At 39.4% G+C, this 26,375-nt stretch overlaps 1 protein-coding gene across 2 annotated transcripts in view; it reads left to right on the top strand.

Annotated features, from left to right (window-relative positions):
* rap1aa (RAP1A, member of RAS oncogene family a) overlaps nucleotides 1-22,387 on the top strand; it is a 117,639-nt gene extending 95,252 nt beyond the window's left edge. Inside the window, exons 5-8 of one of the 2 annotated variants that reach the window (XM_063065403.1) lie at nucleotides 1,665-1,805; nucleotides 17,093-17,236; nucleotides 19,302-19,417; nucleotides 20,260-22,387. In XM_063065403.1, coding sequence (XP_062921473.1) covers nucleotides 1,665-1,805; nucleotides 17,093-17,236; nucleotides 19,302-19,388 — 372 coding nt within the window. In that variant the 3' untranslated portion in view covers nucleotides 19,389-19,417; nucleotides 20,260-22,387. The remainder of the gene's footprint in view (nucleotides 1-1,664; nucleotides 1,806-17,092; nucleotides 17,237-19,301; nucleotides 19,418-20,259) is intronic. The other variant, XM_063065402.1, reaches the window with a different exon arrangement.
* The last annotated feature ends 3,988 nt before the right edge of the window (nucleotides 22,388-26,375 follow it).

Raw genomic sequence — 26,375 nt, 5'->3', positions numbered from 1 at the left:
TTTTCAGTTTATCTGTATGGAGATACAGCACCGTAACAGGCCCTTCCTGCCCAGTGAGACCACACCACCCAGTTATTTCAGTGTGTCCTATGAACAAACAGTATTTTCACTTGTTAGTTGTTATTTGGTATTCAATTTCACTTGCATTGAATCCAAAAATGTGTAATGTTACTCCATCTTGGGAATGATGCATTTCATTGAAATTCTTCATCTGGTACTTAACCAAATAAAATTAAATATTGCTGTTGAAAGAGTTGCAGGTCTCCATACTAGATTCTTCATTCATATAATGATATAACTGAATAATTAAGAGATGTGGTCATGTTACAACTGAGTTGTATTACAATATTGAAATCCAGCAAAAAAATAGCCGCCAGAAGTAATGAACTAACAAATTCTGTTAAGTTGTTTGAGCCTTGTCTATAAAAGACTATATGGAATTATAGCACAGAAACGGGCCAGTTGTTGAACTGATCAGTCCACAATAAGATTTTATGCTCAATTTGAGCTTTCCCTCATTGTTCTTTCACAAAAAAATACAAACACAATCCTCTGCTTTCTCCCTGATGTATGCATCCAGTCTCTTGTTTAAAATACGTATGTGCCACCAACTTAGGGCATTCCATGGCAGAAATACTACATTTAAGTCCCCTCCCCCTTGGATAAAGGAGTTTCTTCTAAATTCCCTTCAGAACTGTAATCTTTAAGCATGAAGGTTTGTTGTGGGACCCTAACCTGGAGTATCAGCCTACCAGGTGAATGATGCAGCGTGCCCAACTTCCCAATTGTGGATAATTTAAACTCTATTTCTTGGGGTGGGACAGAAAGCAGTCATTGTAAATGTTGTTCTGAGTCCTTAAGTTAGTAGAATTCTGTAGGCTGGCTGAAACTTCGAAAATATGACAAAGTGACACTTCAAAAATATGGCCAAGCTTTGTTTCTCTCCTTTGAGCTCTGGAGCTCCCTCTAGTGTTTAATCAGGCTACAGTGTTCGACATTGACATTTAACTTTCAAAACTAAAAGCTCAAGTAAAAGACTTTGTAAATCAGGTGAATGTGGGTTAATCTTCATGGATTGATGGAAGGAATGTGCACAGATGGCATTGTTGGGACTATACTACATGGAAAAACTAAAAGTGCAAATGTGATACGATGGTTGAGGATGTGAACTTGTAACTCTGCTTTAAGTTCTAACCATAGTTTGTGACCAATGTACAGGATTGGCAAATGATGTAGTTTTATTTCATTTGTGACCTGAATTCTATTCAGTTGTCAAAAGATTCCACTTATTTTGCTCTCCAAAGTAGTTCTATCTCTCAGTTGATAGAAGATTCAAGACCACTGACCTGAGAGATGGAGAATGGAGTTCTGATCCCAAATATGGAGGTTGACATCCACCCATCTAATAGATGAGAATGATCCCTCTGTTTCCCTCAAATTTTATAATGTGTGTTTTGTGAGAGCACATGAAATCCTCCTGCAGGACCAGTAGCTGGTAAAGATGGTTGTATCCAGTGATGCACAGCAACTGAATGGGAAATTAAAGCATTTCCTATTTCCTTTAACTTGTATTAACACTTGGGTGCTGCTGATGAATTATATAGGGTACTACAGAAATCTTGTGCAGATCATCAAACTGATCAAATGTTTTATTTTCATTCCAGGAGCAGTTCACAGCAATGAGAGATCTGTATATGAAGAATGGCCAGGGATTTGCACTAGTATATTCAATAACTGCACAGTCAACGTTTAATGACTTACAGGACCTGAGAGAACAGATCTTGCGAGTCAAGGACACTGAAGATGTAAGTATTAATTTTGTCTCCTGAAATTAAGTATTCCAACTCGAGCTTCTGGTAGCTTTAATATGTAAAATAAAACGTTAATGAAAGATCATGTGAATGATCTCTGGAGTTCTCTTGTGACCACTTGGAATATCTGAAGGGGTGCCAATAAGTGTGTGTGTAAATTTTCAGAAAAAATACAGCATGTGAAATTGGGGTTAATAAACTGTAAAGGATTGAGAATAGGTTACCAGACAGAAGCTAAGTGAGGATTAGTTGATTCTGTATAACAAGCTTTGTCTAATGAGGTATTGTGAGGGATTGATGCTAGGGGGGTTAGCTATTAGAAAATTGGTATCACTGGCTGAGGGGAATCAAATGTGATATCTCCATCTCTGCTAGCATTGCAAGACTAATAGGGATTGTGAGTAAATGCCTGGTGGGAAGTGGCAATTCAGATTGGATCAACTTTCCATAATCATCTTTGAGCTAATTCTACATTTTGGCTTCAAATCCCTATAATTCCAATTACCTTGCCTATACAATTTAATTCCAATCTAAATAGTGTTCTGATCTTGCCAATACATCTGCCACTTCCTTTGTACCTATGGAAATATTAAGACTTTGCTGTTAAACTTATCATGTACTGAAAAGTTAATTCAAGCTTTTGCTATTTTAATGCTGATTCAGATTGACAAAGTATATCTATATTATTTGTGTTGTGCTTCTGTGTACATTATTTCCTCACTCAACTTCATTTTCTGGGCGTGTTTTCAAATTGTCAGCTTTTGACCTTTCTGACAAGCTTCAAAATTTGCACATTCTTAATGGGTTTTAGACAATTGCTTAGTCTCTTAGCTGTTTAAGTTTAGTAATTGGATGTCTTTAATAACATATTCTAATATAATGAAGTTGAAAGCATTTAATATAGAAGATTTAAAGTGAGTATAACATCCACTGCTATCCTAACAGAAAATAATATAAGCAGATGTCATGGATCTTTGCACCATCGCTGAGTATTCAAATTTGGCAGGAACCTTTCTAAAATAAAAACACACTGCAAATGTATTCCCTTCATGATGTTTCCTTTCATCCTCAATATCTAAGCTTTACTTGAAATGATACATTATTGAAATTACTATTCTGCAAAGTTCTGCCAAAAGTGTATGACTATAATAAGCTGAAGGCATGGTAATGCGAACAAGTATAGGCTGTCCTGTGTAACGGATGATTTCCAGTTTTATAGCTGTCCATAAGCCAAATTAGTCCAAGTTGGCAAATGGGTAAAAATCATGCATAGAAACATATCTCTACAGTATCGTAATGAATGGCATCAAAAGCAGAGAAGACTAATGAAGGAAAGGGAAACTAATGAGAACAGGATATGTACAAAGCTTATATAAAATTATTCATCACACTCCCCCCTCTTCCCCCCCCCCCAGAAATTTTCATATTTAATTGTTTTACAACACTGAACCACAGTGGATTTAATTTGGCTTTTTTTATGACACTGATCAACAAAAAGACTCATTTGTGTCAAAGTTAACGGATCCTTGCAAAGTGATCTAAATTAATTATAAATATAAAACACAAAATAATTGCAGAAGTATTCACTCCCTGCCCCCCCCCACCCTTTAATATGGCACACAAAATCATCACTGGTGTAGCCAATTGGTTTTAGAAGTCACATAACTAGTTAAATGGAGATCACATGTGCAGTCAAGGTGTTTCAATTGATTATAGTAAAAATGCACTTGTATCTGGAAGGTCCACTGCTGGTGAGTCAGTATCTTGGCTAAGACTACACTATGAAGACAAAAAACACTCCAAGAAACTCTGCAAAAAAAGTTGCTGAAAAGCACAAGTCAGGAGATGGATACAAGAAAATTTCCCTAAGTCATTGAATATCCTTTGAAGTGTAGTTAAGTCAGTCATCAAGAAATGGAAAGAATATGGCACAGCTGTGAATCTGCCTAGAGCAGACAGTCCTCAAAAACTGAGCGACCATGCCAGAAGGGGACTAGTGAGGGGAAACAACTAAGAGGAGTTAAAGCTTCAGTGGCTGAGATAAGAGAGACTGCGCATACAACTGTTGCAGCTTTATGGCAGAGTGGCAAAGAGAAAGCCACTGTTGGTGGGGTGGGGGGTGGGAGGAAACTCACATGAAATCTTGGCTTGTTTGCCAGAAGGTATGTGGGAGACTCAAGTCAGCTAGAAGAAGGTTCTATGGTCTGATGAAACTAAAATTGAGCTTTTTGGCTATCATGCTAAACGCCATGTTTGGCGTAAGCCAAAAACCGCACACCATCCCTATCGTGAAGTATGCATCATGCTGTGGGGATGCTTCACTGCAGCAGGCCCAGGAAAGCTTGGGAATGTAGAGGGTAAAATGAATGCAGCGGAATACAGGAAAACCTTAATGCAATCTGCAAGAGAACTGCGACTTGGGAGAAGATTTCTTTTCCAGCAAGACAATGACCCCCAAGCATAAAGCCAAAGCTACACAGGAATGGTTTAAAAACAATACAGTTATTGTTTGGAGTAGTCAAGTTAGAGTCCAGACTTCAATCTAATTGAGAATTTATGGCTGGACTTGAAAAGGGCTGGTCACCCACGATTCCCATGCAATTTTACAGAGCTTGAACAGTTTTCTAAAGAAGAATGGGGGGTGGGGGGGAAATTGCAGTGCCCAGATGTGCAAAGCTGACAGAGTCCAATCCACACAGACTCGTGGCTGTAATTGCTGCCAAAGGTATATCTACTAAATACTGACTTGAAGGGGGGTGAATACTTGTGCAATCAATTATTTTGTTTTGTATTTAAAATTAATTTACATCACTTTGTAGAGATCTGTTTTCACTTTGTCATGAAAGTCTTTTTCTGTTTGGTGTAAAAAAAACAAATTAAATCTACTGTGATTCCAATGTTGTTAAACAATAAAACATGAATACTTCCAAGGGGGTGACTACTTTTTATAGGCACTGTATGTGTGTTTAAGCTTCTGAATTTAATCATGTTATGGGAGTTCATTTGTATGTAGGGGTGTCAGTAATTTGGGTGTTAATAACCTGGCCTGTTTAAAACTTGGATTTGGCTCTGTGGGAAGGGGGAGAAAGAGCAGAATAGAATATCCAGCTGGAAAAGATATGCATATTGTAATGCAACTAGATTATTTGGCCATAAACCAAATTCTGCTCTATCTGTATACAACCTCTGCTAAATAAAAATCCATTTCAAACTTCTCAATGTCATCTTTTGGACCAGAATTGTATAGCAGTTCTAAAATACCAAATAGTCATATCACTTTGCATAATTCTTGCTCTTCTATTTGATGCTGCAAGCTTTCCATGTATGGATCCCAGAAATATTTCAATGCTGAGCTTGTTTTGCATCACTGTCTACGTACAAAGTTGCAAGATTTCAGCAGAGCAGAAACCAAAAGATTTCCTGTTGTGTTTGTGGTGCCTCAATCATAACAGGCACATCCACCCTGACAAAAGGGCATCCTTTCATCGTATTCACGTGTCTGCTGCTTCCTGCCTCCACCCTTTAATCTTGTAGAGTGATTAAAGATTTCCATGAAACTGAACTGGACACAGCCACATCATAACATAGATTCTGCAGATGCTGAAAATATGAAGCAATACACACAATGCTGGAAGAACTCAGTAGGTCAGGCAGCATTTGTCAAATGAATGAACAATCGAGGTTTTAAGCCATGAGCCTTCAAGACCGGAAAGGAAACAGAAGTATGCCAGAATATAAAGGTGGGGAGAGGGGAAGGGGGATAGCTAGAAAGTAATGGATGAAGCCAGGTGGGTAGGAAAGGTAAAGGACTGCAGAGGAATCAGCATCTGATAGTGGACCATGGGAGAACGGGAAGGAGACAATTCAATGGGAGGTGATAAGAGATGCACCAGAGTGGGGAATAGAAAGGGAGAGGGGGGAATTTTTTTATTACTGGAAAGATGTTCATGCCGTCAGGTTGGAGGCTTTCCAGATGGAATATAAGGTGTTGCTCCTCCACCTTGGTGGCCTCATCATGGCACAAGAGGAAGCCATGGGCCGACAGGTCGGAATGGAAATCAGAGCTAAAATGTTTGGCCATTGGGAAATTTCGCTTTTTGGATAATGTGGAGTTGCTTGAGAAAGCATTCTACAATTTCCAACTCCTCTCACTAATGTAGAGGCGACCAGATTGAAAGCACCGGACACAATTAACAACCCCGGCAGATTTGCAGGTGAAGTGTTACCTCACCTGGAAGGACTGTTTGGGACCCTGAACGGAGGTGAATGGACAGGTGTAGCAATTTGGCTGCTTGCAGGGATAAGTGCTGGGAGGGAGATTAGTGGGGAAGGGACAGGTGTGCAAGAGATTAATGGGGGGAGTGATCCCTGCAAAAAGAGGGGTGTTGGAGTTGAGATGTATTTAGTGGTAGGATCTCTTTGGAGGTGGTGGAAATTGCGGAGAATGTGTTGGATACGGAGGCTCCTGGGGTGGTAGGTAAGGACAAAAGGAACTCTTGTTAATGCGGCAGAAAGCTGGAGTGAATGCAGATGCTCGGGAAATAGAGGAAATGTGGATGAAGGCAGCATCAGTGGTGAAGAAAGAAAAACCCCATTCTTTGAAGAAAGAGGACATCCCTGATGCTCTAGCAAAAAGCCGCATCCTGTGAACTGATGCGGTGGAGATGGTGAGAAAAGGGAATAGCGTTTTGATTTTTCAGGATACGATGGGAAAAGATGGTCAAGATACCAGTAGGAATTGGTAAATTTATAAAAGATGGCATTTAACAGTTCGTCTCCAGAGATCAAGGAACGGGCAGAGGCATCAGAAATGGACCAAGTAAATTTTAACAGCAGGGTGGAAGTTGGAGGCAATGTTGAAATTTACGAGTTCAGCATGGGTGCGTGAAACAGGACCAATGCAGACATGAGTGTAGCTGAGGAAGAGTTGGGTAGCATTATCGAGGAAGGCTTTTGGAACATGGAATGTTCTGCATGGCCAATGAAAAGGCTGAGGCCAATGCAGGTACCCATGGGAAAAAATTGTGCTTGAAGACAATACAATGGGTTTAATGCTGGTAGCGAGTGTTCGCTGTGAGCATAAGCGTTCACTGTGAATTTTTAGTTGGACAAGTGTTATTTGATATAGATTTGATAAGAAAGCTGGAATCCCATGAGCCAAAGAAGCTCAAGTATTTATCAGGTCAAGTATTTATATTAAAAACATTAATTATCTCATATCTTAAGATTGAAGTGGAGGCAGAAATTTATATGTTCATAAATACAAAAGAAAAGGCAGTGTGAGCTAATACTTGGGTTTACCTAGACACGAATTTGAGCAGTGAACAGGATGTCCAGGTTATTTCATCTTAAAATAATGCCAACAGGATTTGCAGCTTTACAAATAGAGTACAAAAGCAAGGAAGTTTTGTTAAGCCTTGAAGCTCAGCTGAAGTATTGTGCAATTCTGGGTGAGATCCTTTTTAGAAGGATGCTGAGGCCATGGGAGAGGATAAGGGGATTTCCTATAATGGTACCAGCTGTAGGCTTCAATTATCAAGGACTCAAAGTTGAATTGTTCTACTTGGAAATAGGGGTGTTTGGAGGGGGAGTATGGAAGTAAGTTTAAAATTGAAGGTTTAGAGTAAATAAGTTAAGCAAGCTTACACTAGGAACTGTGCAACACGAACATACTAAATGTCTGATTCCTTGGTGATATTAGTTATGATAATAGCAGTTCACCAGAGTCCTCAGTCCAAGACCAGTCTTTGCAGTTGTCCCCAGGTATAGCCATCTTGGTGGATCCTTCCTGTCCCAGGGATGAGGTCTTTGAAGTTTCTGCTGGCATTTCTGTAGCCCTAGGTTTTTGACGGGATGGGGTTGTGAGCTCTATGCCCAACCCTCCTTTTGCAGCCAAGTCTTGGGCCTGTCCTTGTGCCCCAGTAGGGGCGATGGACATAATTAACTCATGTCACCAAGTCTTCAGACATCCTTGACTAAGTTGGTAATTTTTCTATTGGATAATTTAATAAATTTAAAACTGCTTAAGGCAAGAAAAAAAGTGGAAGGTATTGAGATAGCCAGGAGTTGCCATGAAATGTCCTTGGCAAATAGGCTTTAAGAGAATCCTGAGGCATTCAATAGATCAAGAGGATAATGAGGGCGCCATGGTAGCGCAGTGGTTAGCACGATGCTATTACAGCTTGGGGCAGTTCAGAGTTCAATTCCAGTGCTATCTGTAAGGAGTTTGTATGTTCTCCCCATGTACCCATGGGTTTCCTCCCTTGGTCTAAAGATGTACCTCTTAGGTTAATCGGTCATCGTAAATTATTCAGTGATTAGGCTAGTTTTAAATAAGTGGGTTGCTGGGCCAGTTCCATGCTGTATCTCTAAATGCATAAATGCACACAAAATAAGGAGCAAATAGAATCAGTCAAGGATAAAGGAGGGAGTATGCTTGGAGGCAGAGGATGTGGATGAGGTCCGAAGTGAGTACCTTGTATCAGTTAATACCAAGAACATGATGGATAGGTAGGTCAGTGTGGGGTGTACTAATTTACTTGAACATTGAGATAATAGTAGTCTGGGCTCCCTTACCGAACATGAAGATAATTAAGTCCCAAAGACATAATGAGATGTACTGCAGGTGAGAGGGGCAAGGGATGAGCTAATGTTCTCCCTTTAAGAAAGGGAAGTGAGGATAACCTTGGAAACTAGATCTGGGTCTCTCACAAGTGGCAGGGAAGTTACTGGAGAGGATTCTTGGGAATAAAATTTCGTCGTCTGAACCCTTAGTGCCTAGGTGGCACATGGGGCCTCGGATAAAATTTGAGCATTAGAAAATCGTGGCCTAATTGGGGACAATCAGTATGGCTTTGTGGGGCAAGTCATGCCTTACAAACTTGAGTTTTTTGAGAGGTGAAAAATGTTGAGCTGTTGTCTACGTGGATTTTAATAAGGTATTCGACAAGGTCTCATGAGAGTCTTATCCAGAAGATCAGATGCATTTGATCCACAGTGAATTGGTCATTTGAAATCAGAATTTATTTGCCCATAGGTGATGGGAGTTGTTGATGGGACTTGGTCTGTGATTAGTGATGTTCTGCATGGATCCATACTGGGACCTCTGGTGTTTGTTATAAAAATAATCAGGATGAAAATGTAAATGGGTGGGTTAGTAAATTTGCAGACATTGTGAAGATTGGTGTTTTGGATAGTAGCTCGAGTGTCTGTTGCAAAGTTCTTGAGTCATGAACACCAATATCTGCAGTTCGGAAAGGATGTCAATGCCTTGGAGTGGATGCATAGGACATTCTTCAGGGTAGTACTGTGGGGAAAGGAAATTGAATCATATGGAGAAACCAGAAACACTGTTATTCGTTAGAAAGCATTGAGATATTTAATGAGTTCCAAATTGCGAACTTCATCCAGGTGTGGAAAAGCTGTTAATTGAAGGCTAAGACCCAGATAAACATTGGGGAGTTGGCATGTGGATGTTGAATTACTTCACTGAACAAATAATCTGGAATGGTCTGACAGGGTGAATTGTTAGTAATTTTCAAGAAAGTGTTGACATGTACTTTAAGGGAAACCTTGCGATGTAAAGGGGAAGAAGTTGGAACTTATTGGAGAATATAATATGGCAGTTTTGGAAGTTCTGTAATTTAAAGGTTGTATTTTGTATCGACATGAAATACGTTAAGGAGTTGGTTGAATATATAGTTCACACATGGGATAGTAAATTTTAATTTTACCATGTCACCAGTAAAGTGCTGATGTGGGTTTTGAGGCTGCTATTTATATTGTAAGCCATATTTTGTAGCAGAGTTCCCATGCATTCCATATACAGTAAGATGCTGCACTATAGCACCAAATGTGGGCATACAGTAAGATTCTGTAGTTCTAAGTATGTAGCCTTTTAAGCAACTGATATGTGTTGGAATAATTTGTTTTCTGCAATCAAGCGGGGGGGGGGGGCAGTGGTGCTGCAGCTTCCATTGCATCCAGTGGGATATGACTGAAATGAATCCTGAGGGAAGAGTGGATTGAAAACGACAGGATCTGTATTGAAAACAAATGGAAAATACTGTAAGATCGCAGGCGTTATTTATTTGTGGAATGAGGAGTTGCGTTGTGGGTCAGGGCGCCTTCCTCAAACTGTTCCCTTAAGTTGGGTTCTTGCCTTGACACAGCAGTGCAGAAGGCTGAGGTTTGTGCCAGATTTCCAGTACTGCAGTGCTGTCAGTAATGCTGCTCTCTACTTGTAGTGATTTTGAAGACCTTTTAATGCCAGTTCCATTTTTACTCCTGTTCTTAAAAATACATTCGGAACACTAAGATATTTGGTAGTGAGTATCATAGGACGCATGTTGTTTGTCCTTGGAATTCTTCCTCACCTTCTCTACTGGAGCAACCTCATGCCACCTTTTAGCCCTCCTGATTTCCTTGTTAAGTGTTCTTTTGCATTTCTTATACCCAAGTGCCTCAGTTGCACCTTACTGCCAATACCTGTTATGCACTTTTTTTAAACAGAAACCCAAGGTTTCCTAAACCTGTTATCCTTTTATTCTTACAGGAACATACTAACTTTATACTCAAATTTCACTTTTGAAAGCCTCTCACTTACCAAGTTCACCTTTGCCTGAAAACAAACTGTCCCAATCCACAGTTGCCAGATGCTATCTTTGATGCCATCAATATGGGCTTTTCTCCAATTTAGAATCTCAACCTGAGGACCAGACCTATCCTTCTCCATAATTATCTTGAATCTAATGACATTATGTTCCCCAACACAAACTTCAGTCACCTGCCCTGCCTCATTGCGTAATAGTAGATGAAGTATGGCACTCTAGTTGGGATCTCAGTACTGATTAAAGAAGCTTTCCTGTATGCATTTGACAAACTATCCCATTCGGCCTTTGTTTACAGTGTGGCAGTCCCAGTCAGTAGTCATGCCTCTACCATCTCTGTACCAATCTAAACTTCCCTTAAATGTTGAAGTTCAGCTTGCATGCACCACTTGTGCTGGCAGCTTGTTCCACTCTGTCATGGCCCTCAGCACTCTTTCAGTGCTAGAATTCTGGCTTATCTAAGTTGAGAAGTTTTCCCTTGTATTCCCCTTAAACCATTCACCTTTCACACTTAAACAACAGGAATTCTGCAGATGCTGGAAATTCAAGCAACATACATCAAAGTTGCTGGTGAACGCAGCAGGCCAAGCAGCATCTATAGGAAGAGGCGCAGTCGACGTTTCAGGCCGAGACGGGTCTGGGCCTGAAACGTCGACTGCGCCTCTTCCTATAGATGCTGCTTGGCCTGCTGCGTTCACCAGCAACTTTGATGTATGTTGCTTCACCTTTCACACTTGACTCAATGTCAGTGAAAAAAGCTTGCTTACGTTTACCCTTTTTAAAGCACTTATAATTTTGTATACCCCTATCAAATCTCTTAATCTTCTAAATTCCAAGGAATAAAATTCTAACCTATTCAGTCTTTTGACTCTGGTCCTCCAAACCCGGCAACATCCTTGTAAATTTTCTCGGCACTTTTGCAACCTTATTTGTATCTTTCCTGTAAGTAGGTGACCAAAACTGCATACAGTACTCCAAATTAGGCCTCACCAATGTCTTCTACAACTTCACCATAATATTCCATCTCCTGTACTCTCAATACTTTGATTTATGAAGGCCAATATGCCAAAAATATTATGACCTGTGACACCACTTTCAATGAATTATGACCTGTATTCCCAGATCCCTTTGTTCTACTTCACTCCTCAGTGCCCTACCATTCACTGCGTAAGACCTACCCTGGTTGGTCCTACTGAAATGCAACACCTCACACTTGTCTGCATTAAATTCCATCTGCCATTTTTTCCAACTGGCCCAGATTCTGCTGCAAGCCATGATGGTCTGCGCTGTCCACTACACTCCAGTTTTCATGTCATCGACAAATTTAACCACATTATCATCCAGATCATTGATGTAGATAACAAGCAACAAAGAACCCAGCACAGATCCTTGAAAAAAAGCATTGCCAGCTGAGAAGAAATGTACTATAAAAACTTGTGCTAAAATGGTAAGAAGCAGTTTTCCTTCAGGATGTGAGTACAGTAAAATTTTTTTAAAGGGCTGTATTTATATTGAAACAAAGTCATAAACTGGCTTCATTGTTTTAAAAAAAAGACTTTTGCAATGCAAGAACAGATTGTTGGCGGTTTGAAAGGGCTAAGTAGACCCACACCCAGTTATATTCCCTGAGTAATCATTGAGTACAACTGAACTTGAGATCTACCAGTGAGCCAAAAATTTTAAAGGATTTTAAGATGCCTTGTCCAAGAGCCACAGACTTTTGTTTTAAGTGGAGTATCTAAAAATATTGAGCAGATATCATTTAAATCTTTAGCATTGAAGAACCTCAAAATTGTAAAGGAAAGTCTTAAGATATTGCTAATATACGTTCTTGAAAGCAAGTGTGCTTTGGCTTGCCTTGAGTTTCTTTCCTTGCCACAGCTAGTATGGATGTCCACTGTAATAGATTTTTTTCAGCATTACAGCACTCAATATTCCTGCAAACTTTTAAAGTGAAAACACTGATTTTACTGTGCTACTTGCCATCATGCTATTTAATTGTTTATCTGTGTTAAATCTATGTAATATTTGAAATCTATGTAGGCTTTGTCACATACAGATCAAAAGTATAGTGAAATGTCATTTTGCCTTAATGACCAACAGTCTGAAGATGTGTTGCTACTGTCCAGAATCAAGAGAACTGCGAGGAAATTCACAGAGAATTTCCAAACCGCTTGTAGATGGCAGCAGAAATTGAAATCTGATCACTTGCTCTGCAAAGTGTTATCTTTATATTTATATAATTTGTAGTGCTAATCTGAGGAGTACAACTATTTCCTGCAGTTTGCTTCCTGTCTAATGCCAAGGTGCAAGCTCTGCACATCAGGATATGTATATATGTCTTCAATAGCTGGATTCTGAAGTGAAAGGATTTGGATAATTAAGTGGCTTGTAAACTTACTGGAAATTCACATTTGGTTGTAAAGTGAAACACTGCAGGTGGACTTCATTGCTTTTTGGAATACTTTGTTTAACTATGGTAGCTGGTTGGTGCCCTGATTGTGGGCTGACCAACGTTGATAGAGCACCAAAATCTCTTGAGTAGATGTTAAACTTGATCATTTTTAATTCAATCGGGGCATGTGTTGCCCAGCCCAAAGTTTTAATGAATCTTCAGTTGCTGGAGATTATGTACTGTTGTGATTAGGATGTAATTCTTGCAATGAAAAAATGTTAAGCCAGGGTTCTGGTTAACTTTAGTGTTCCCAGTTCTTCACTGTCCTCACTTGATTTGGGAGAAGCTGTTGAAGCCTTAGCATAGCATTTTTTTTTGCTTCAACGGCTACTTCTGTAATGTATTTCAGAATCAAGTACTTGAAAATGTTAATGCCATTGAATATAAAGAAATGTCTTGGACTTGGTTATTCATATCTGTCCAAGTTGTCACAACTTTCACCAATAGCTACTGCTGATGGATCAGCCTACATCTTGAGGATGATGCTAAAGTAGCTTTCTTCCCTTTATTGTTTCTTGACATCTGTGCAGTCTGAAAACCTTATCCTTAAGAGAGTTACTAGATAGATATTGTGCTTTTGTTAAGTGGTAGTAAAATAAACGTGTTTTCTTGCCCTCATTGATCTGATGCTTAAACTTGTATCTGGGTTCCGTCTTGTAGACTTTCAGAATTACTCCATTCCAACTTGAAGCTCTACTCTTCCTTCTGGTGATGCTGCATGTGATATTAAGCTACATCTTTCTGGGGTGGAGCCAGTTATGGCACAAGCCCCTGGTTTCTTTCGTATAGGACTTCTGGCTGGCTCTGCCTTGGTTGCATCAATGTCTAGTACCAAGGATGCTACTAGATGGTCTGGCTTCCTTTTATAATTTGTAACCTGGTGGTTTGCTCTAGGTCTGATATCTTGCACAAGTAGAAGGGCTAATAGCTGAATATTTCTTCCACTTAGACATTACAGTACTAACTGGCCTTAAAACAATTATTTCATAGTCAGAAACCTTTTTCAGATCACTCCAATAAATCTAAATTTGTGATTTGATAGCGTAGCAGCTATGTTGTTTTAACTATGGCTTTCAACTGAAATGTTTAAATTTTTCAGAATAAGGCTTTTTTTAATGTTCCACTTTCAGCTCTCCGTCTCTTTTAAGGTGATAGAAGCTTTTAAAGTTGAAAATAGTGCTATTTGAGAATTACAAACATGTAATGTTTTATGGCAGTTATATCTGAAGTTGGGTCATTTCTCACCATGACACAGTGAAACTGAAATCAATCTGTTTTATGGACTAGAACTGGAAGAATGATCATAATGTTTTCTTAAACTGGTGTCAGACAAAAGCTACCTGTCATTCCAATTCCATTGAACCAAGATGCATTTCTATCTTGTAATATGCAATTGAAAATTTAAGTGGAGGGACTTGGCTTATCAAGCTTCCACTTGTAAATCAATCATCTAGAAAGGGTGCTTTGTGAAAAAGTTGAATGGCTGTTGTAGAATCACTAGCTCATGAGACAAGACTACCTCCCAACAATGAGCTAGGTTCAATAAATGTATTTTTGGTGGTGGTTGTTTAAAATTATCTATATAATTTGATATTGGGTCGTAAGGGGGCATTGTGCCAACTTTTTAATTGAGTTGTAGTGAAACTTTGTTCACTGTAAGTAGGCTTTCCAAACCTTTCATGTTCATGTTTAATAAATTAACACCAGGTCCATGGCAGTCAAATTAAATTCTTTATAAAATCAAAAAAATTGGGTTATCAGAGACTTGTACTTTAAATCAGATCCAACCATTACTCCTTTGTTCTACGTGGATGCCAAACAGTCATGTCAATTTATTGAAGCTTGTTAACTAGCTGGTGCTGTTACTTAGTCATATGTATTACCTTTTACAAACCAGTGTGGTAATTAAGATAATTATTACTGACCCAAGTGCTTTGATATCCAAAAGTTGGTCTGGCGTCTTGGAGCATGAACCAAATAAACATTGGAGAAACTAGGTGAAAATTTGATGACAGTGACTGAAGGAATGGAGCTGTTTCATGGAAGTTTGTTGAAATGCAGTATTTCACCAGGCACCTTGTTAATATTTCTGATGTTGAGATGTAATGAAGTTAAAGCATTGAAGTTTACATTTTTTCTTGTAACTTCACATTCTATGCGGGTGGGAATAGGAGGAAAAAAATTGGTCCTGAAGTTGAGACATTAAGCCATAACCCCTCATAACAACCTCTGAGGTGAATCTGATCACTTTGGGCTCCAGTACAGCTTTAGGTCTCTGACACTTAATATTTCTATCAGTAAAAGTGTTGATGGGTGGGATTATTTTAATCCATAAGGGAAACATTTGTCGTCTTAATCAACAAGAGAAAGAATTTGTCGTCCTTTGTACTGTACGAATAGGTAATGAAATAATTTCAAATAAAATAGGAATACAAGGAATTCTAGTTGACTGGGCCATATCGGGACCGGTACATTTTGGGCTGCTCCAATTAGCTGAAGTTTCATGGAAATACAAACGTGTAGTTAAGGTATAAAAAAAGACAAACTGAGTAACAAAATTATGCATTTAAATGAATTACAGAACGATTTAGAACACTACCAATAGTACTATAAAAATATTAGTTCCTAATATTGATGGAGAAATTCATCCAGTGCACCCAATGAAATTCATCAAGTGCACCCAATGAACAAAATCAGTGTAGATACCTAGAGCAGATATGGACTTCCTTCATACAATGGTTGCATCCTTAAAGTATAATTTTCATTGTAACATTCAAGGTTGTTGATACTTTCAAATTCTTAGTTCCTAACTTGAAGTAGTGAAATGGTTTCATTTTCACTCCTGGTTGTTCCTAGCATCTCCAAGCTTAAATGCTTGAAACAGCAGTGAGCAAAACAGTTCTGAATTGGTCTACTGCTCATTTCTCACCAACTATCAGTGACAAAAATCACTTTTTGAACACAAACGCATGCAATTGAGGCTATTTTAAAACTTTGCTCGAAGCACAGTGTACAGTCGGCCCTCCTTATCCGCGAGGGATTGGTTCCGGGACCCCTCATGAATACCAAAAAACGCAGATGCTCAAGTCCCTTATTCCCTGTCTAAATGCAGTGGACCTTAGGACCCAGCGGAACCCTGGACCTTATTTAACCTGTCTTAGTGCGGTGGGCATTAGGACCCGGCGGCGGAGCTCTGAATCTGCAGTGTTTCTGTTCACGAAAATAATCGCAATCATGATGTAAAATAAAGTGATCAGAAAGAGGTGAAATGCCATCGGTCATTGGAAAAGTGTTAGGCTACAGTCAGTCAACGATCGGAACAATTTTAAAGGATAAAATGAGAAAGGCCCTGCCCGATTAAAGCTACAATTATTACTAAGCAGCACAGTGGTTTAATTATTGGGTTTTGGGGTTTTGGGTTTTTGATCCTCCACATCAACCTGACAGGGATGGAGAGCACGCTCGGGAGTGGTCTGTCACTGGATCAAGCTCAGGAACGATCTGTCACTGGATCGAACTCGGGAACTTCCGTTCCCAAACCCAGCACTGAAACATATGTTTCTTAAGTATTTTATATGCATAGAAAGGTAAAATATATATTACATCCTAAGACAAACGTTTGACTAACTGACGCTAATTAATACCGTATGTGCCTGTTCCGACTTACTTAGTAAGAGAACTTCCGGTTTTCTTTCGATTCCGATCTACGATAACCTACGCACATCCTCCCGTATACTTTAAATCATCTCTAGATTGCTTATAATACCTAATACAGTATAAATGCTATGTAAAATAGTTGTTATACTGCATTGTTTAGGGAATAATGACAAGAAAAAAAAGTCTGTACATGCTCGAACAGCAAGTGCTGGAAGAGCACTTCCGGGTTTTCTCGATTCGCGGTTGGTTGAATTTGCACGTGCAGAACTCACGGATAAGGAAGGCCAACTGTAGAGTCTAACAGCCACACAAGCGTGCACAACTGCCGCTAGTTAGAACCTGTTTGACAAGTCTCCTCCCCCACTTAAGCAGCATAGTGTCCCAAATAAACAAAAAGAATCCCAGCAATTTTCTTGATTAGTTGTTGCTCTTTAAGAGTTCTCCCAAATAAGCGGCTGCCCAGATTAACCAATGGCCCAATTAACCAGAATCCATGATATTAAAGTTTGACAGGGAATTTTTAAACTAAAACTCTAACATTGTTATTTGTCTTCACTCAGGTTCCCATGATTCTGGTTGGCAATAAGTGCGACTTGGAAGATGAGCGAGTAGTGGGCAAAGAACAGGGCCAGAACCTAGCAAGACAATGGAACAACTGTGCCTTTTTAGAGTCCTCTGCAAAGTCGAAGATCAATGTTAATGAGGTTTGTGCAAATGTCCGTTCTCTAAGACCCACATTCTCTATTTTAGAGTAACTTGTGGATTATATTATTGACTAGTACAGAAACAGGTCCTCTGGCCCACAATGTTGAGCTGACCTAATTAAATTGGCAATAAAATGCCCAACTAAACTAATTCCTCCTGCCTACAGTATCTATTCCTTCTAGTCACATGACAATCTGAGAACTTCCTGAATGCTTCTATCGTATTTCCCTCCACTGCCGCCCAAAGTAGTGCATTCTAGGCACATATATTTTGTATAATTATTTTTGCCCATGCACATATGTACTTGAGATCTACCTGTCCAGCTGTTCTCCTCCTGGCAAGGGAACGTATAATATAAAATGGATGTTATTGAGAAGGGCTTCTGATGCTTTTTGGCATGCAGTTTCCATTCTTGGACAAGATTGACTTGAGTATTTGCCTCCTTGTTTGTTTCTTGATGCTATGTTCCACCGTTTATTCATTAAGATAATTTGGTGTATAGAGGCTCTTTGAGCCACAGCAAGAACACTGTTCATTTATCCAGTTATGACTTAAAATTTGTTTTAACTAGCCTCTCCCATTCCTCTTGGTATTATGATTATGCTTCAATCTCTGTTTCTCACCCCCCCCACCCCCCATGGATTTCAGGGATTTTTTTCCTTGCAGTATAACAGCAGTGACTGCTTTTAATGCCTGTCAGTTTCTCATTTGTATGAACACTGTTCTCTAGATTCACCCTCATTAGAGCAAGGTGCAACTTATGAAGGATTCTGACTTGCCTTAACTTTGACAATCTTTGTAACTTTTAACATAAGGTATTATTTCACTAAATTACTATAAATTAATTTGATTCATTTTGTCTGTATAACGATGAAGGATGCAACACTCTCAAATCACTTCTCAAATTACCCACCATTGTGTATTGCCATAGAGGTACAGTAGGGAAGCTGGCCCTTCAGCCCACTGAGTCCATGCCAACCATCAAGCTCCAATTTACATTAATCGATTTTCTCCCCCTCCCCCCCACATTCTCGCCATTCTCTAAATTCTGCCACCCACTACACCAGCGGTCCCCAACCACCGGGCTGCAAAGCATATGCTACCGGGCCACAAGTAAACAATACGAGTGAGCTGCACCTTTCCTCATTCCCTGTCACGCACTGTTGAACTTGAACATAGGGTTGCCAACTGTCCCGTATATTGGGCTAAATTGGTTTGTCCCATATGGGACTGCCCTTGTCCCGTATTTCCCCCACTAAGGTAGAGCGTTCCTGTGAAACCTTTCGTGCCGAAATGGCATAAAGCGCATAAGCAATTACCATTAATTTATTTGGGAAAAATTTTTGAGCGTTCCCAGACCCAAAAAATAACCTACCAAATCATACCAAATAACACAAAAACCTAAAGTAACACTAACATTAGTAAAAGCAGGAATGATATGATAAATACACAACCTATAAAAAGTAGAAATAATGTATGTACATTGTAGTTGGGAAGATTAAGTCAAAACCGATTTGTGGGGAAAAAAATTGGCACATATGCGTACGTCACGCATGCATGCACAGGTGCCTGTGCAAGGCTTCATGGTCATGGTAGTCTTTCTCGGGGTAAACACTGTCCTGTATTTGACTGCTATTTTTATCTCTTATTTGGGAGTGAGAAAGTGGGCAACCCTAACTGTAAAAGACATGTCGAGGTGAATTTAACTGTAATGGAACAACCCCCCCCCCCCCCGGTTGGCTGGTCCGCAAGAATATTGTCAATATTAAACAGGTCTGGGTGCGAAAAAGGTTGGGGACCCCTGCAGTACACAATGGATGCAATTTATTTACAGTGGCCAGTCCCTACCGACACATACTTCAGTGGGATTAAGGAGGAGACTGAAGCCCCTTTGCAAAACCCACATGGTTACAGAAGGAAACTGTAAACTTTGTATAGATAGCACCTAAAGTTGAGCTTAAGCTCTGGAGTGCTATGTGAGTGCCTCTACTAGCTGTCCCACTTTAATGAATGTGTGTGTGTGTGTCGTGCACTCTCTCTAACTAAAACATTCTGTTTCTGTAGATCTTTTATGACCTGGTCAGACAGATCAATAGGAAAGCGCCAGTGGAAAAGTCAAAAAAGAAGAAATCCCAATGTCTGCTGCTTTAAACTTCTGCTATGCAGCAGGTCTGAGCCAGGTATGATCTGTAATTCATTATTACACAAGCTTACCATTGTTTCATTTAGCATTAGCTTTCATTAGTTAACAATATTGATATACTAGCCAATTGTACCTTTAAGATTAGCAGTATAAATTTTATTTAGTGTATTTCCATTGTTTTTGAATTTATATTTTCACTTAATGCTGTACAATTTAGCAGTTTTAATTCTCAGTTGTTTGCTGATTATGATGTTTGACTTAATGGTATCTGATGAGACAGGACTGTTTTAGTAACTTGATGTCCCAATTTTGTGAAAATTTTGTGTTAATTTGCTGTAAAACGTGTGTTTATCTGGTTAGTATCCTGAAACTGATTTTCCATAGCTTTAAATTTACTATCCTGCTCAAAGGCAATGTATTCATTGGATGAATAACTAAGCTTTACTGATCAGTCTTTGGATGGGAATGTACATAAGAAGCCATTGCAATCCACCTGCTCAATCTCCAAATTCAAAAGCTCTGCATAAATATCACTTGTATCCCTCAATTATTTTGTCAAACCCATTTTTCTTGAATTCATAATTATTGTTGTAAGTATTCTGTTGCTATCATAGACTGAAATTTAATGCTGCTTTTATTGGGCAGTGCATGCAAGTTTAATATTTTTGGAAAATTCTAATGTACTAGATGCCAAAGACCTGTTTTAAAGTAGCTTGTTTTCACACCTGTTTCAGGATGGTAAATTCCAGACGAATTTATTGCTTTTAGTATTTACAAATCGTATAACATTATCCTTTTATACAATTGTACATTTGCAACAATTATGAGAGTTTTTGTATGATTTGATTTCATGACTTGTTGTATTCTATATATTTTCAGGTATGAAGAACTGTTGCCTAATTGGAAAGTGCCAGCATTTCCAATTTCAAAAGAAATTAACATATCTGAAGAGGCTTCACCCGTTTTTATATCTTCAATTTAAAAAGATCTCCAGAAGACCGTTTGCACATACTGTTCCTGAAATTTGCCATGTGCATTGCTTGAACAGACAGTATTTTCACCTTTTTGCATAGTGGTTATAACCAATGTGGATTTAATGATGAGTTAGTTGTATGATTATACAAAAAGCATGGACACATTTCCAATGTTGTAGATGTTGCAAGTGAAATTAAGAGTTGATTACATATTGGCCTTTATCATTGCACCTCTTCTCCCTATCAAGCACTAATAGTTCATTGATGGTTTTTGACATTATTAGTCCATATTGTTCCTTGATGGACTTATCCCAGCAGTTAACATCTACTTTTGGTCATTGTGACTCCATTTTATATTGGGATGTTGCAGGATCACCTTACTTTCACGATACAATTGTATTCTAATTAAAATGTTTTGTGCATAATGCTTTGGAAAATGGGGTCTTTTATAGGAAAACTGTGGAAAGCTGATTTCTATGTCTCTTTAAAGCTGAAATATATTATACTAAACCAACTCTAAATTGGCTTCCTGGGTCTCATTTGTTTGCTTTTGAATCTAAGTTTAAAAAAGTATTTCAACCAGTGCGTTGTGTTGCAGATTTGGCAGGATGTTTCATTCTGGGAAATTCTGGCATTAGTCTGCTGCATACACTGTTATACGTTCCTCCCTTCCCTTGTGCAACACGCAATACCAGGCCTCTTTTCAGCTGCAAGCTTTGAACTTAGCATGAGTTCAAAAAACATCCTTGAGTGGATGAAATGCTAAATGGATCAGAAGTTTTACATGTTGCTGATGCATGGTATTTCTTGAACTAGTGATGCTATTAAAACTTCAGTGGTCTGTGAAATTCCTGCTGTTAAGATTTCTGGGACAAGTAAGCTCCTGTAGTTTTTCTTTTAGCTTAAGTTGTCTTGCTGAGTAGGAGTACTGATACTTTGCTAACACAGAAGTAATTTGAGAGCTACTTTCACAATGTAGTGCCTTATATTTATTTTTAAGTGTATTTTTGCAAGCCTCTCGTACTGCCTAATCTTCCATTGAGTAACTGGCTCACATTACTACCCATCTCAATTTTAAAATCTAACATTATTTTCAAGCAAGGCCTTTCCACCATGGCTGCAATAACCTGGCCTGTTCTAGTCTGATCCTTTAGGATCTCTACTCTTCTCGGATACTGCCTCGTGTTTTTGTGGTATTGATAACTGTTTTCAAGTACCGAAGTCTACAAGTTTTGGAATTCATCCCTAAATCTCTAGCCCCTAGCTTTATATTGGAATGCTGCTTAAAATCTAACCTGAATTTTCTGGCTTGCATCAAATTTATCATTTTGGTCTGATACCCTGGTTGAATGTAATAACTCATTTTCATTTATATAGTGTCTCTAATGAATTCATTTTAATAAGTGAGTTCACAAATTATTTCCAGTCAGGCTAAAAAGTTCAGAGGTAGCTTTTGGGTTTTTTTTATATAGTCAAGGGAGGTTCAGAGGTACGCTAGTGACATTAATAAAGTTGATGTTTCAAAATTTGTTTTTTTTTTCTCCCATTCTCTTATAAATGTTTATGTATTTCACCAATATTTTTATAACGTCTTGCAAGTTTGCAATCTTGTAGATTAAGTAAATGAAAGTTGGAGAATTTGGGTTATTAACAATTAGCTCAAACCTGAACAAGTTGAGCCTTCCAGAAAAATTTTGGGAAGATAGCTTTATAGTGAATTTTATAAAGAAATTTGATTAGAAATGGTTTCCATTGCGGATCAGCCAAAGTTAGGGGTCTAATTTTAATGTACTCAATCCAATAAAGACGTGTTTTAACCATGATTGCTCAGGATGTGAAACTACCTTCTACCTCATGGAATATTTGAAGTAAACAGAAAATGCTTAAGGAAAAAAATTGTAATTGGGTGGGGTCTGTGTGAGAGGAAATACTACTTCTAGGTTTCTCATCTAAGCAGGAAACCCTTATCAGTTTTTTTTTATAACCTTGAATGTTCTAAATTGTATAGGTCTTCATTCCCAAGCTGCCGCAAAGTGCCATATTGCTATCATTTCAAAACCTTGATAATAAAGTCTATTGAATGTGGAGGTGTAAGTTCTTGTATGTACCCTTTGAATTGTGGTTCTGTTTGAAATTGGAGGGTTTTGACTGGGCATGGGTGGTGCACGCCAGCCAGCAGTCCTTATTCGAGCTTTTTATTAGGGTTCTAATTTCAGGTGATAATTTCCAAATGCAAAAGTCTTTATTCTAACCTTTGATCTTACTTTCAAACGAATTTGAATACTATGTATTTTGTTTAGTATTCTTTTTCCAATTTCAAATGTTTTAAACGGTTCAATCTTCCCCACAAGATGGCACCACTGAAATGAAATTTAATCTTGTGCTTCTTCATTTGAATGGAGAGAAGAATGTATTGTTGTGTTCCAAGGATTTGAAGTTATTTAAAATATCCTCACTTCAGCAACATTTGTAGTGGTTCTAAAGTGCTTTAAGATAAGCTAAAGCTTGTGTGGTAGAGGAACTGCAACAAAGATACCAAATTGATTCTGGGGTGGATTCAACAACTTGAGAAAATGAATAAAGTAAAAGGAGTAGAGTTACTGGAGTCTCCAGAATAAAGAATGTCAAAGTTTAGAAAGGGATAACAATTTAACCTCCGGCATCATGGAGACAAAACTGAAAAGTCTGGTGAATACAGGGTTAAGAGCATTATTTGAATGCATACATTGTACAAATTAAGGTAGTCAAACTTGATGATGTGGGCCACAGTTGAAAGAAGATCTAGAGCTGAGTGCTTAACATTGAAGGATGTGTATCAAAAGGACAGGCAGGTGGGCAGAAGGGGTGAGATGGCTCTGTTGGTAAAAATCAAATTCTTAGAATGAAATGACAAAGGATTAGAATGAAATGACATAGGATCAGAAGATGTAGAATTATTGTGGGTTGAGCTAAGAAACAGCAAGGGTCAAAAGACCCTGAATGGAGTTACACAGGTCTGCAAACAGTAGCCAGGATGTGGGGTACAAATTACAATGAGATATAGAGAAGTTATGTGAAAAGGGCAATGACACAATAGACGTGGGGATTTCAATATGCAGGTAGGGAAAGTCAAGTTAGTGCTCAATTCCAAAAGGAAATTTATAGATTGTCGATGAAATAGCTTTTTAAAGCAGCTTGTGGTTGAGCCCATTAGGTGAGAGGCAATTCTGAACTGTTGTGTAGTAAATCAGATTTGATTCGGAAGCTTAAGGTAAAGAATCCTTGGGAGGCAGTAAACATAATGATAGAATTCACCCTGTAGTTTGAGTGGGAGAAGCTAATATCAGATGTATTGGCATTACACCTGGACTAAAGGCAATTACAGAGGTATGGGAGAGGAGCTGGCTGACATTGATTAGAAAGGGACACTAGCAGGAATGACAATAGAGTTGTAATGGTTAAGTTTCTGATGGTAATTTGGATGACACAAGATCAGTGTATCCCAGAGAAGGAACATTCTAAAGAAAAGATGCAAGGGAAGTCAGAGCATTAAAGCAAAACAGGGCATAAAATTGGTGGGGAAGCTAAAGAATTGGGAAGCTTTTATAAACCAACAGAAGGCAACAAAAAAAGTCATAAGGAGAGAAAAGATGAAATATGAAGGTAAACTAACCAGTAATATCAGTGTACCAAAAGTGTTTTGTTTTCCAGATTGTATATATGGTTTCCTTAAGGGGATATCTTGCCTGATGAATCTGTTGGAGTTCTTTGAGGAAATAAGTCAAGATAGACAAAGAAGAGTCAGATGTTTTAAGCTGGGTTTTCAGAAGGCCTTTGGCAAGGTGTCACACAGGCTACTAAACAAGATTGGTTGACTGGCAGAAGGCAAAGAATGGGAATAAAGGGAGCCTTTTCTGATCGGCTGACAGTGACCAGTGGTGTTCCGTATGGGTCGGTTTTGGATCTGCTACCGTTCACGTTCTATGTTAATGATTCAGATGACGGAATTGATGGTTTTGTGGCCAGGTTTATGGATGACACAGAGATGGGTAGTGCAGATAGCATTGATAAATCAGCGAGTTTGTGGAAAGACTTGGACAGATTAGGAGAATCAGCAAATAAGTGCCAGATGGAAGACAGTGCAGGGAAGATAATGACCATGCATTTTTGTAGATTGTTTTCTAAATGGGGAGGGAATTCAGAAATTAGGGACTTTATTTGGAGGGACAGTGTGGAACAGGCTGTTCTGGCTCAGCAATCTGCAACTCCCAGCAATTCATCTAATTAACACTAGCCTGATCACAGAGCAATTTACAGTGACTAATTAGTCTGCTAACCAGTAAGTATTTGGACTGGGGGAAAGACATACAAACTTCTTGCAGATGGCATGGGAATCGAACTCTGAAATCCACCCTGAGCTATAATAGCATCACACAAACTACTATGCTACCTAGGCGCCCTGTGACTTGGAAGTCCTGGTGAAGGATTCCCTTAAAATTGCAGGTTGAGTTGGTAGTAAGGTAGACATGCAATGTTAGCATTCATTTTGAGAGAACTAGAATATAAAAGCAAGGATCTAATACTGAGGCTTTGTAAGGCATTGGTCAGATCGCACTTGGAGTATTGTGAGCAGTTTTGGTCTCCGTATCTGAGAAAGGATATGCTGGCATTGGAGAGTCCAGAGGAGTTTTACAAGAATGAAAAAGTTAATGTATAAGGTACATTTGATGGCTCAGGCCTGTACTTGCTGGAGTTCAGAAAAATGGGGGTTGGGGGAATATCTCATTGAAACCTATCAGCTCCCCTTTCTCCAACCTCGGAGTCCTCACAACAACCTCTTGGTCCTTGGACCCTCCAACTTCCCACCACCCCACCTTCCCCCCCTCCCTTCCCCAAGATCCTATCTCTCATCCTTGCTGTCTTCACCATTCCCTTTGACCTTCCCCTCTGTCCTCAACAAGGGCCTCAAATTTGTCTTCCTCTGCCCACACCTCAGTGAGATCTGCGTCCACAACGATGAGCTCTCCTGTCACCTCCATCTCCGAGTCCTCTTTTTTGTCAAGAATTCCACACCCCTTCTGAACGCACTGCCCACCACTCCACACCGATCACAACCTTGCCACCATTCCCGTAGACAAATGGGTTGCTGATGTCACGAGGCACACTGACCTCTAACTTGCTGAGGCCAGGCAGCAACTCTGAGACACCTCATACATACTCCTTGAAGAGGACCCCACTCCAGACCATCTGAAAACTCTCCCAATGCCATCACTGACCTCATCAACTCTGAAGAACTTCCATCCACTGCTACCAAATTCATAGTTCCCTTGTACTGCACTGCTTGCTTCTGCCTCCTACCCAAGATCCACAAACCAGACTGACTGGGTAGGCCTATTGTCTACCTGCTTTTGCCCCACTGAACTCGTGTTCTTGTGCCTTGATTCCAATCTATCCCCCTTGGTCAGTCCCTTCCCACCTTCATGTGATGCACTTCTCATGCCCTTGATCTCAAACCTTCAATTCCCTGGTCCTGACCACCTCACTTTCCTTATACGCTTCCACTGCCGCCCCTCTCCCCCCCATCAAAAAGGCCTCAAAACACTCTGCTGCTTTCTTGACCAAAGAGCCAACCAATTCCCCCCCCTCCACCACCACCCTCCCCTGTCTGGCGGAACTGGTCCTTGCCCTCAATTTTTCCTTTGGCTTCTCCTACTTTCTCTAAACTCAAGGGATAGCCATGGGTACTCGCATGAGCCCAGCTATGCCTGCCTCTTTGGCTATGTAAAACAGTCCATGTCTGAAGCCTTCCCCAGTTATTCTCCCCAAATCTTCATCTGCTATACTGACAACTGCATTGGTGCTGCTTTATGCACCCATGCTGAGCAAGAAAACTTCATTAACTTTGCCTACAACTTCTACACTGCCCTTAAATTCACTTGGTCCAATTCTGACACCTCCCTCCCCTTTCTCAATCTGTCTCCATCTCTGGAGACGAACTGTCAACCGACATCTATTATAAGCCTACTGTTTCCCACAGTTATC

The sequence above is a fragment of the Mobula hypostoma genome, chromosome 13 (genome assembly GCF_963921235.1).
Source record: "Mobula hypostoma chromosome 13, sMobHyp1.1, whole genome shotgun sequence".
NCBI lineage: Eukaryota > Metazoa > Chordata > Chondrichthyes > Myliobatiformes > Myliobatidae > Mobula > Mobula hypostoma.
Note: the sequence above shows the minus strand (reverse complement) of the source record. Positions and strands in the feature narration are given on the sequence as shown.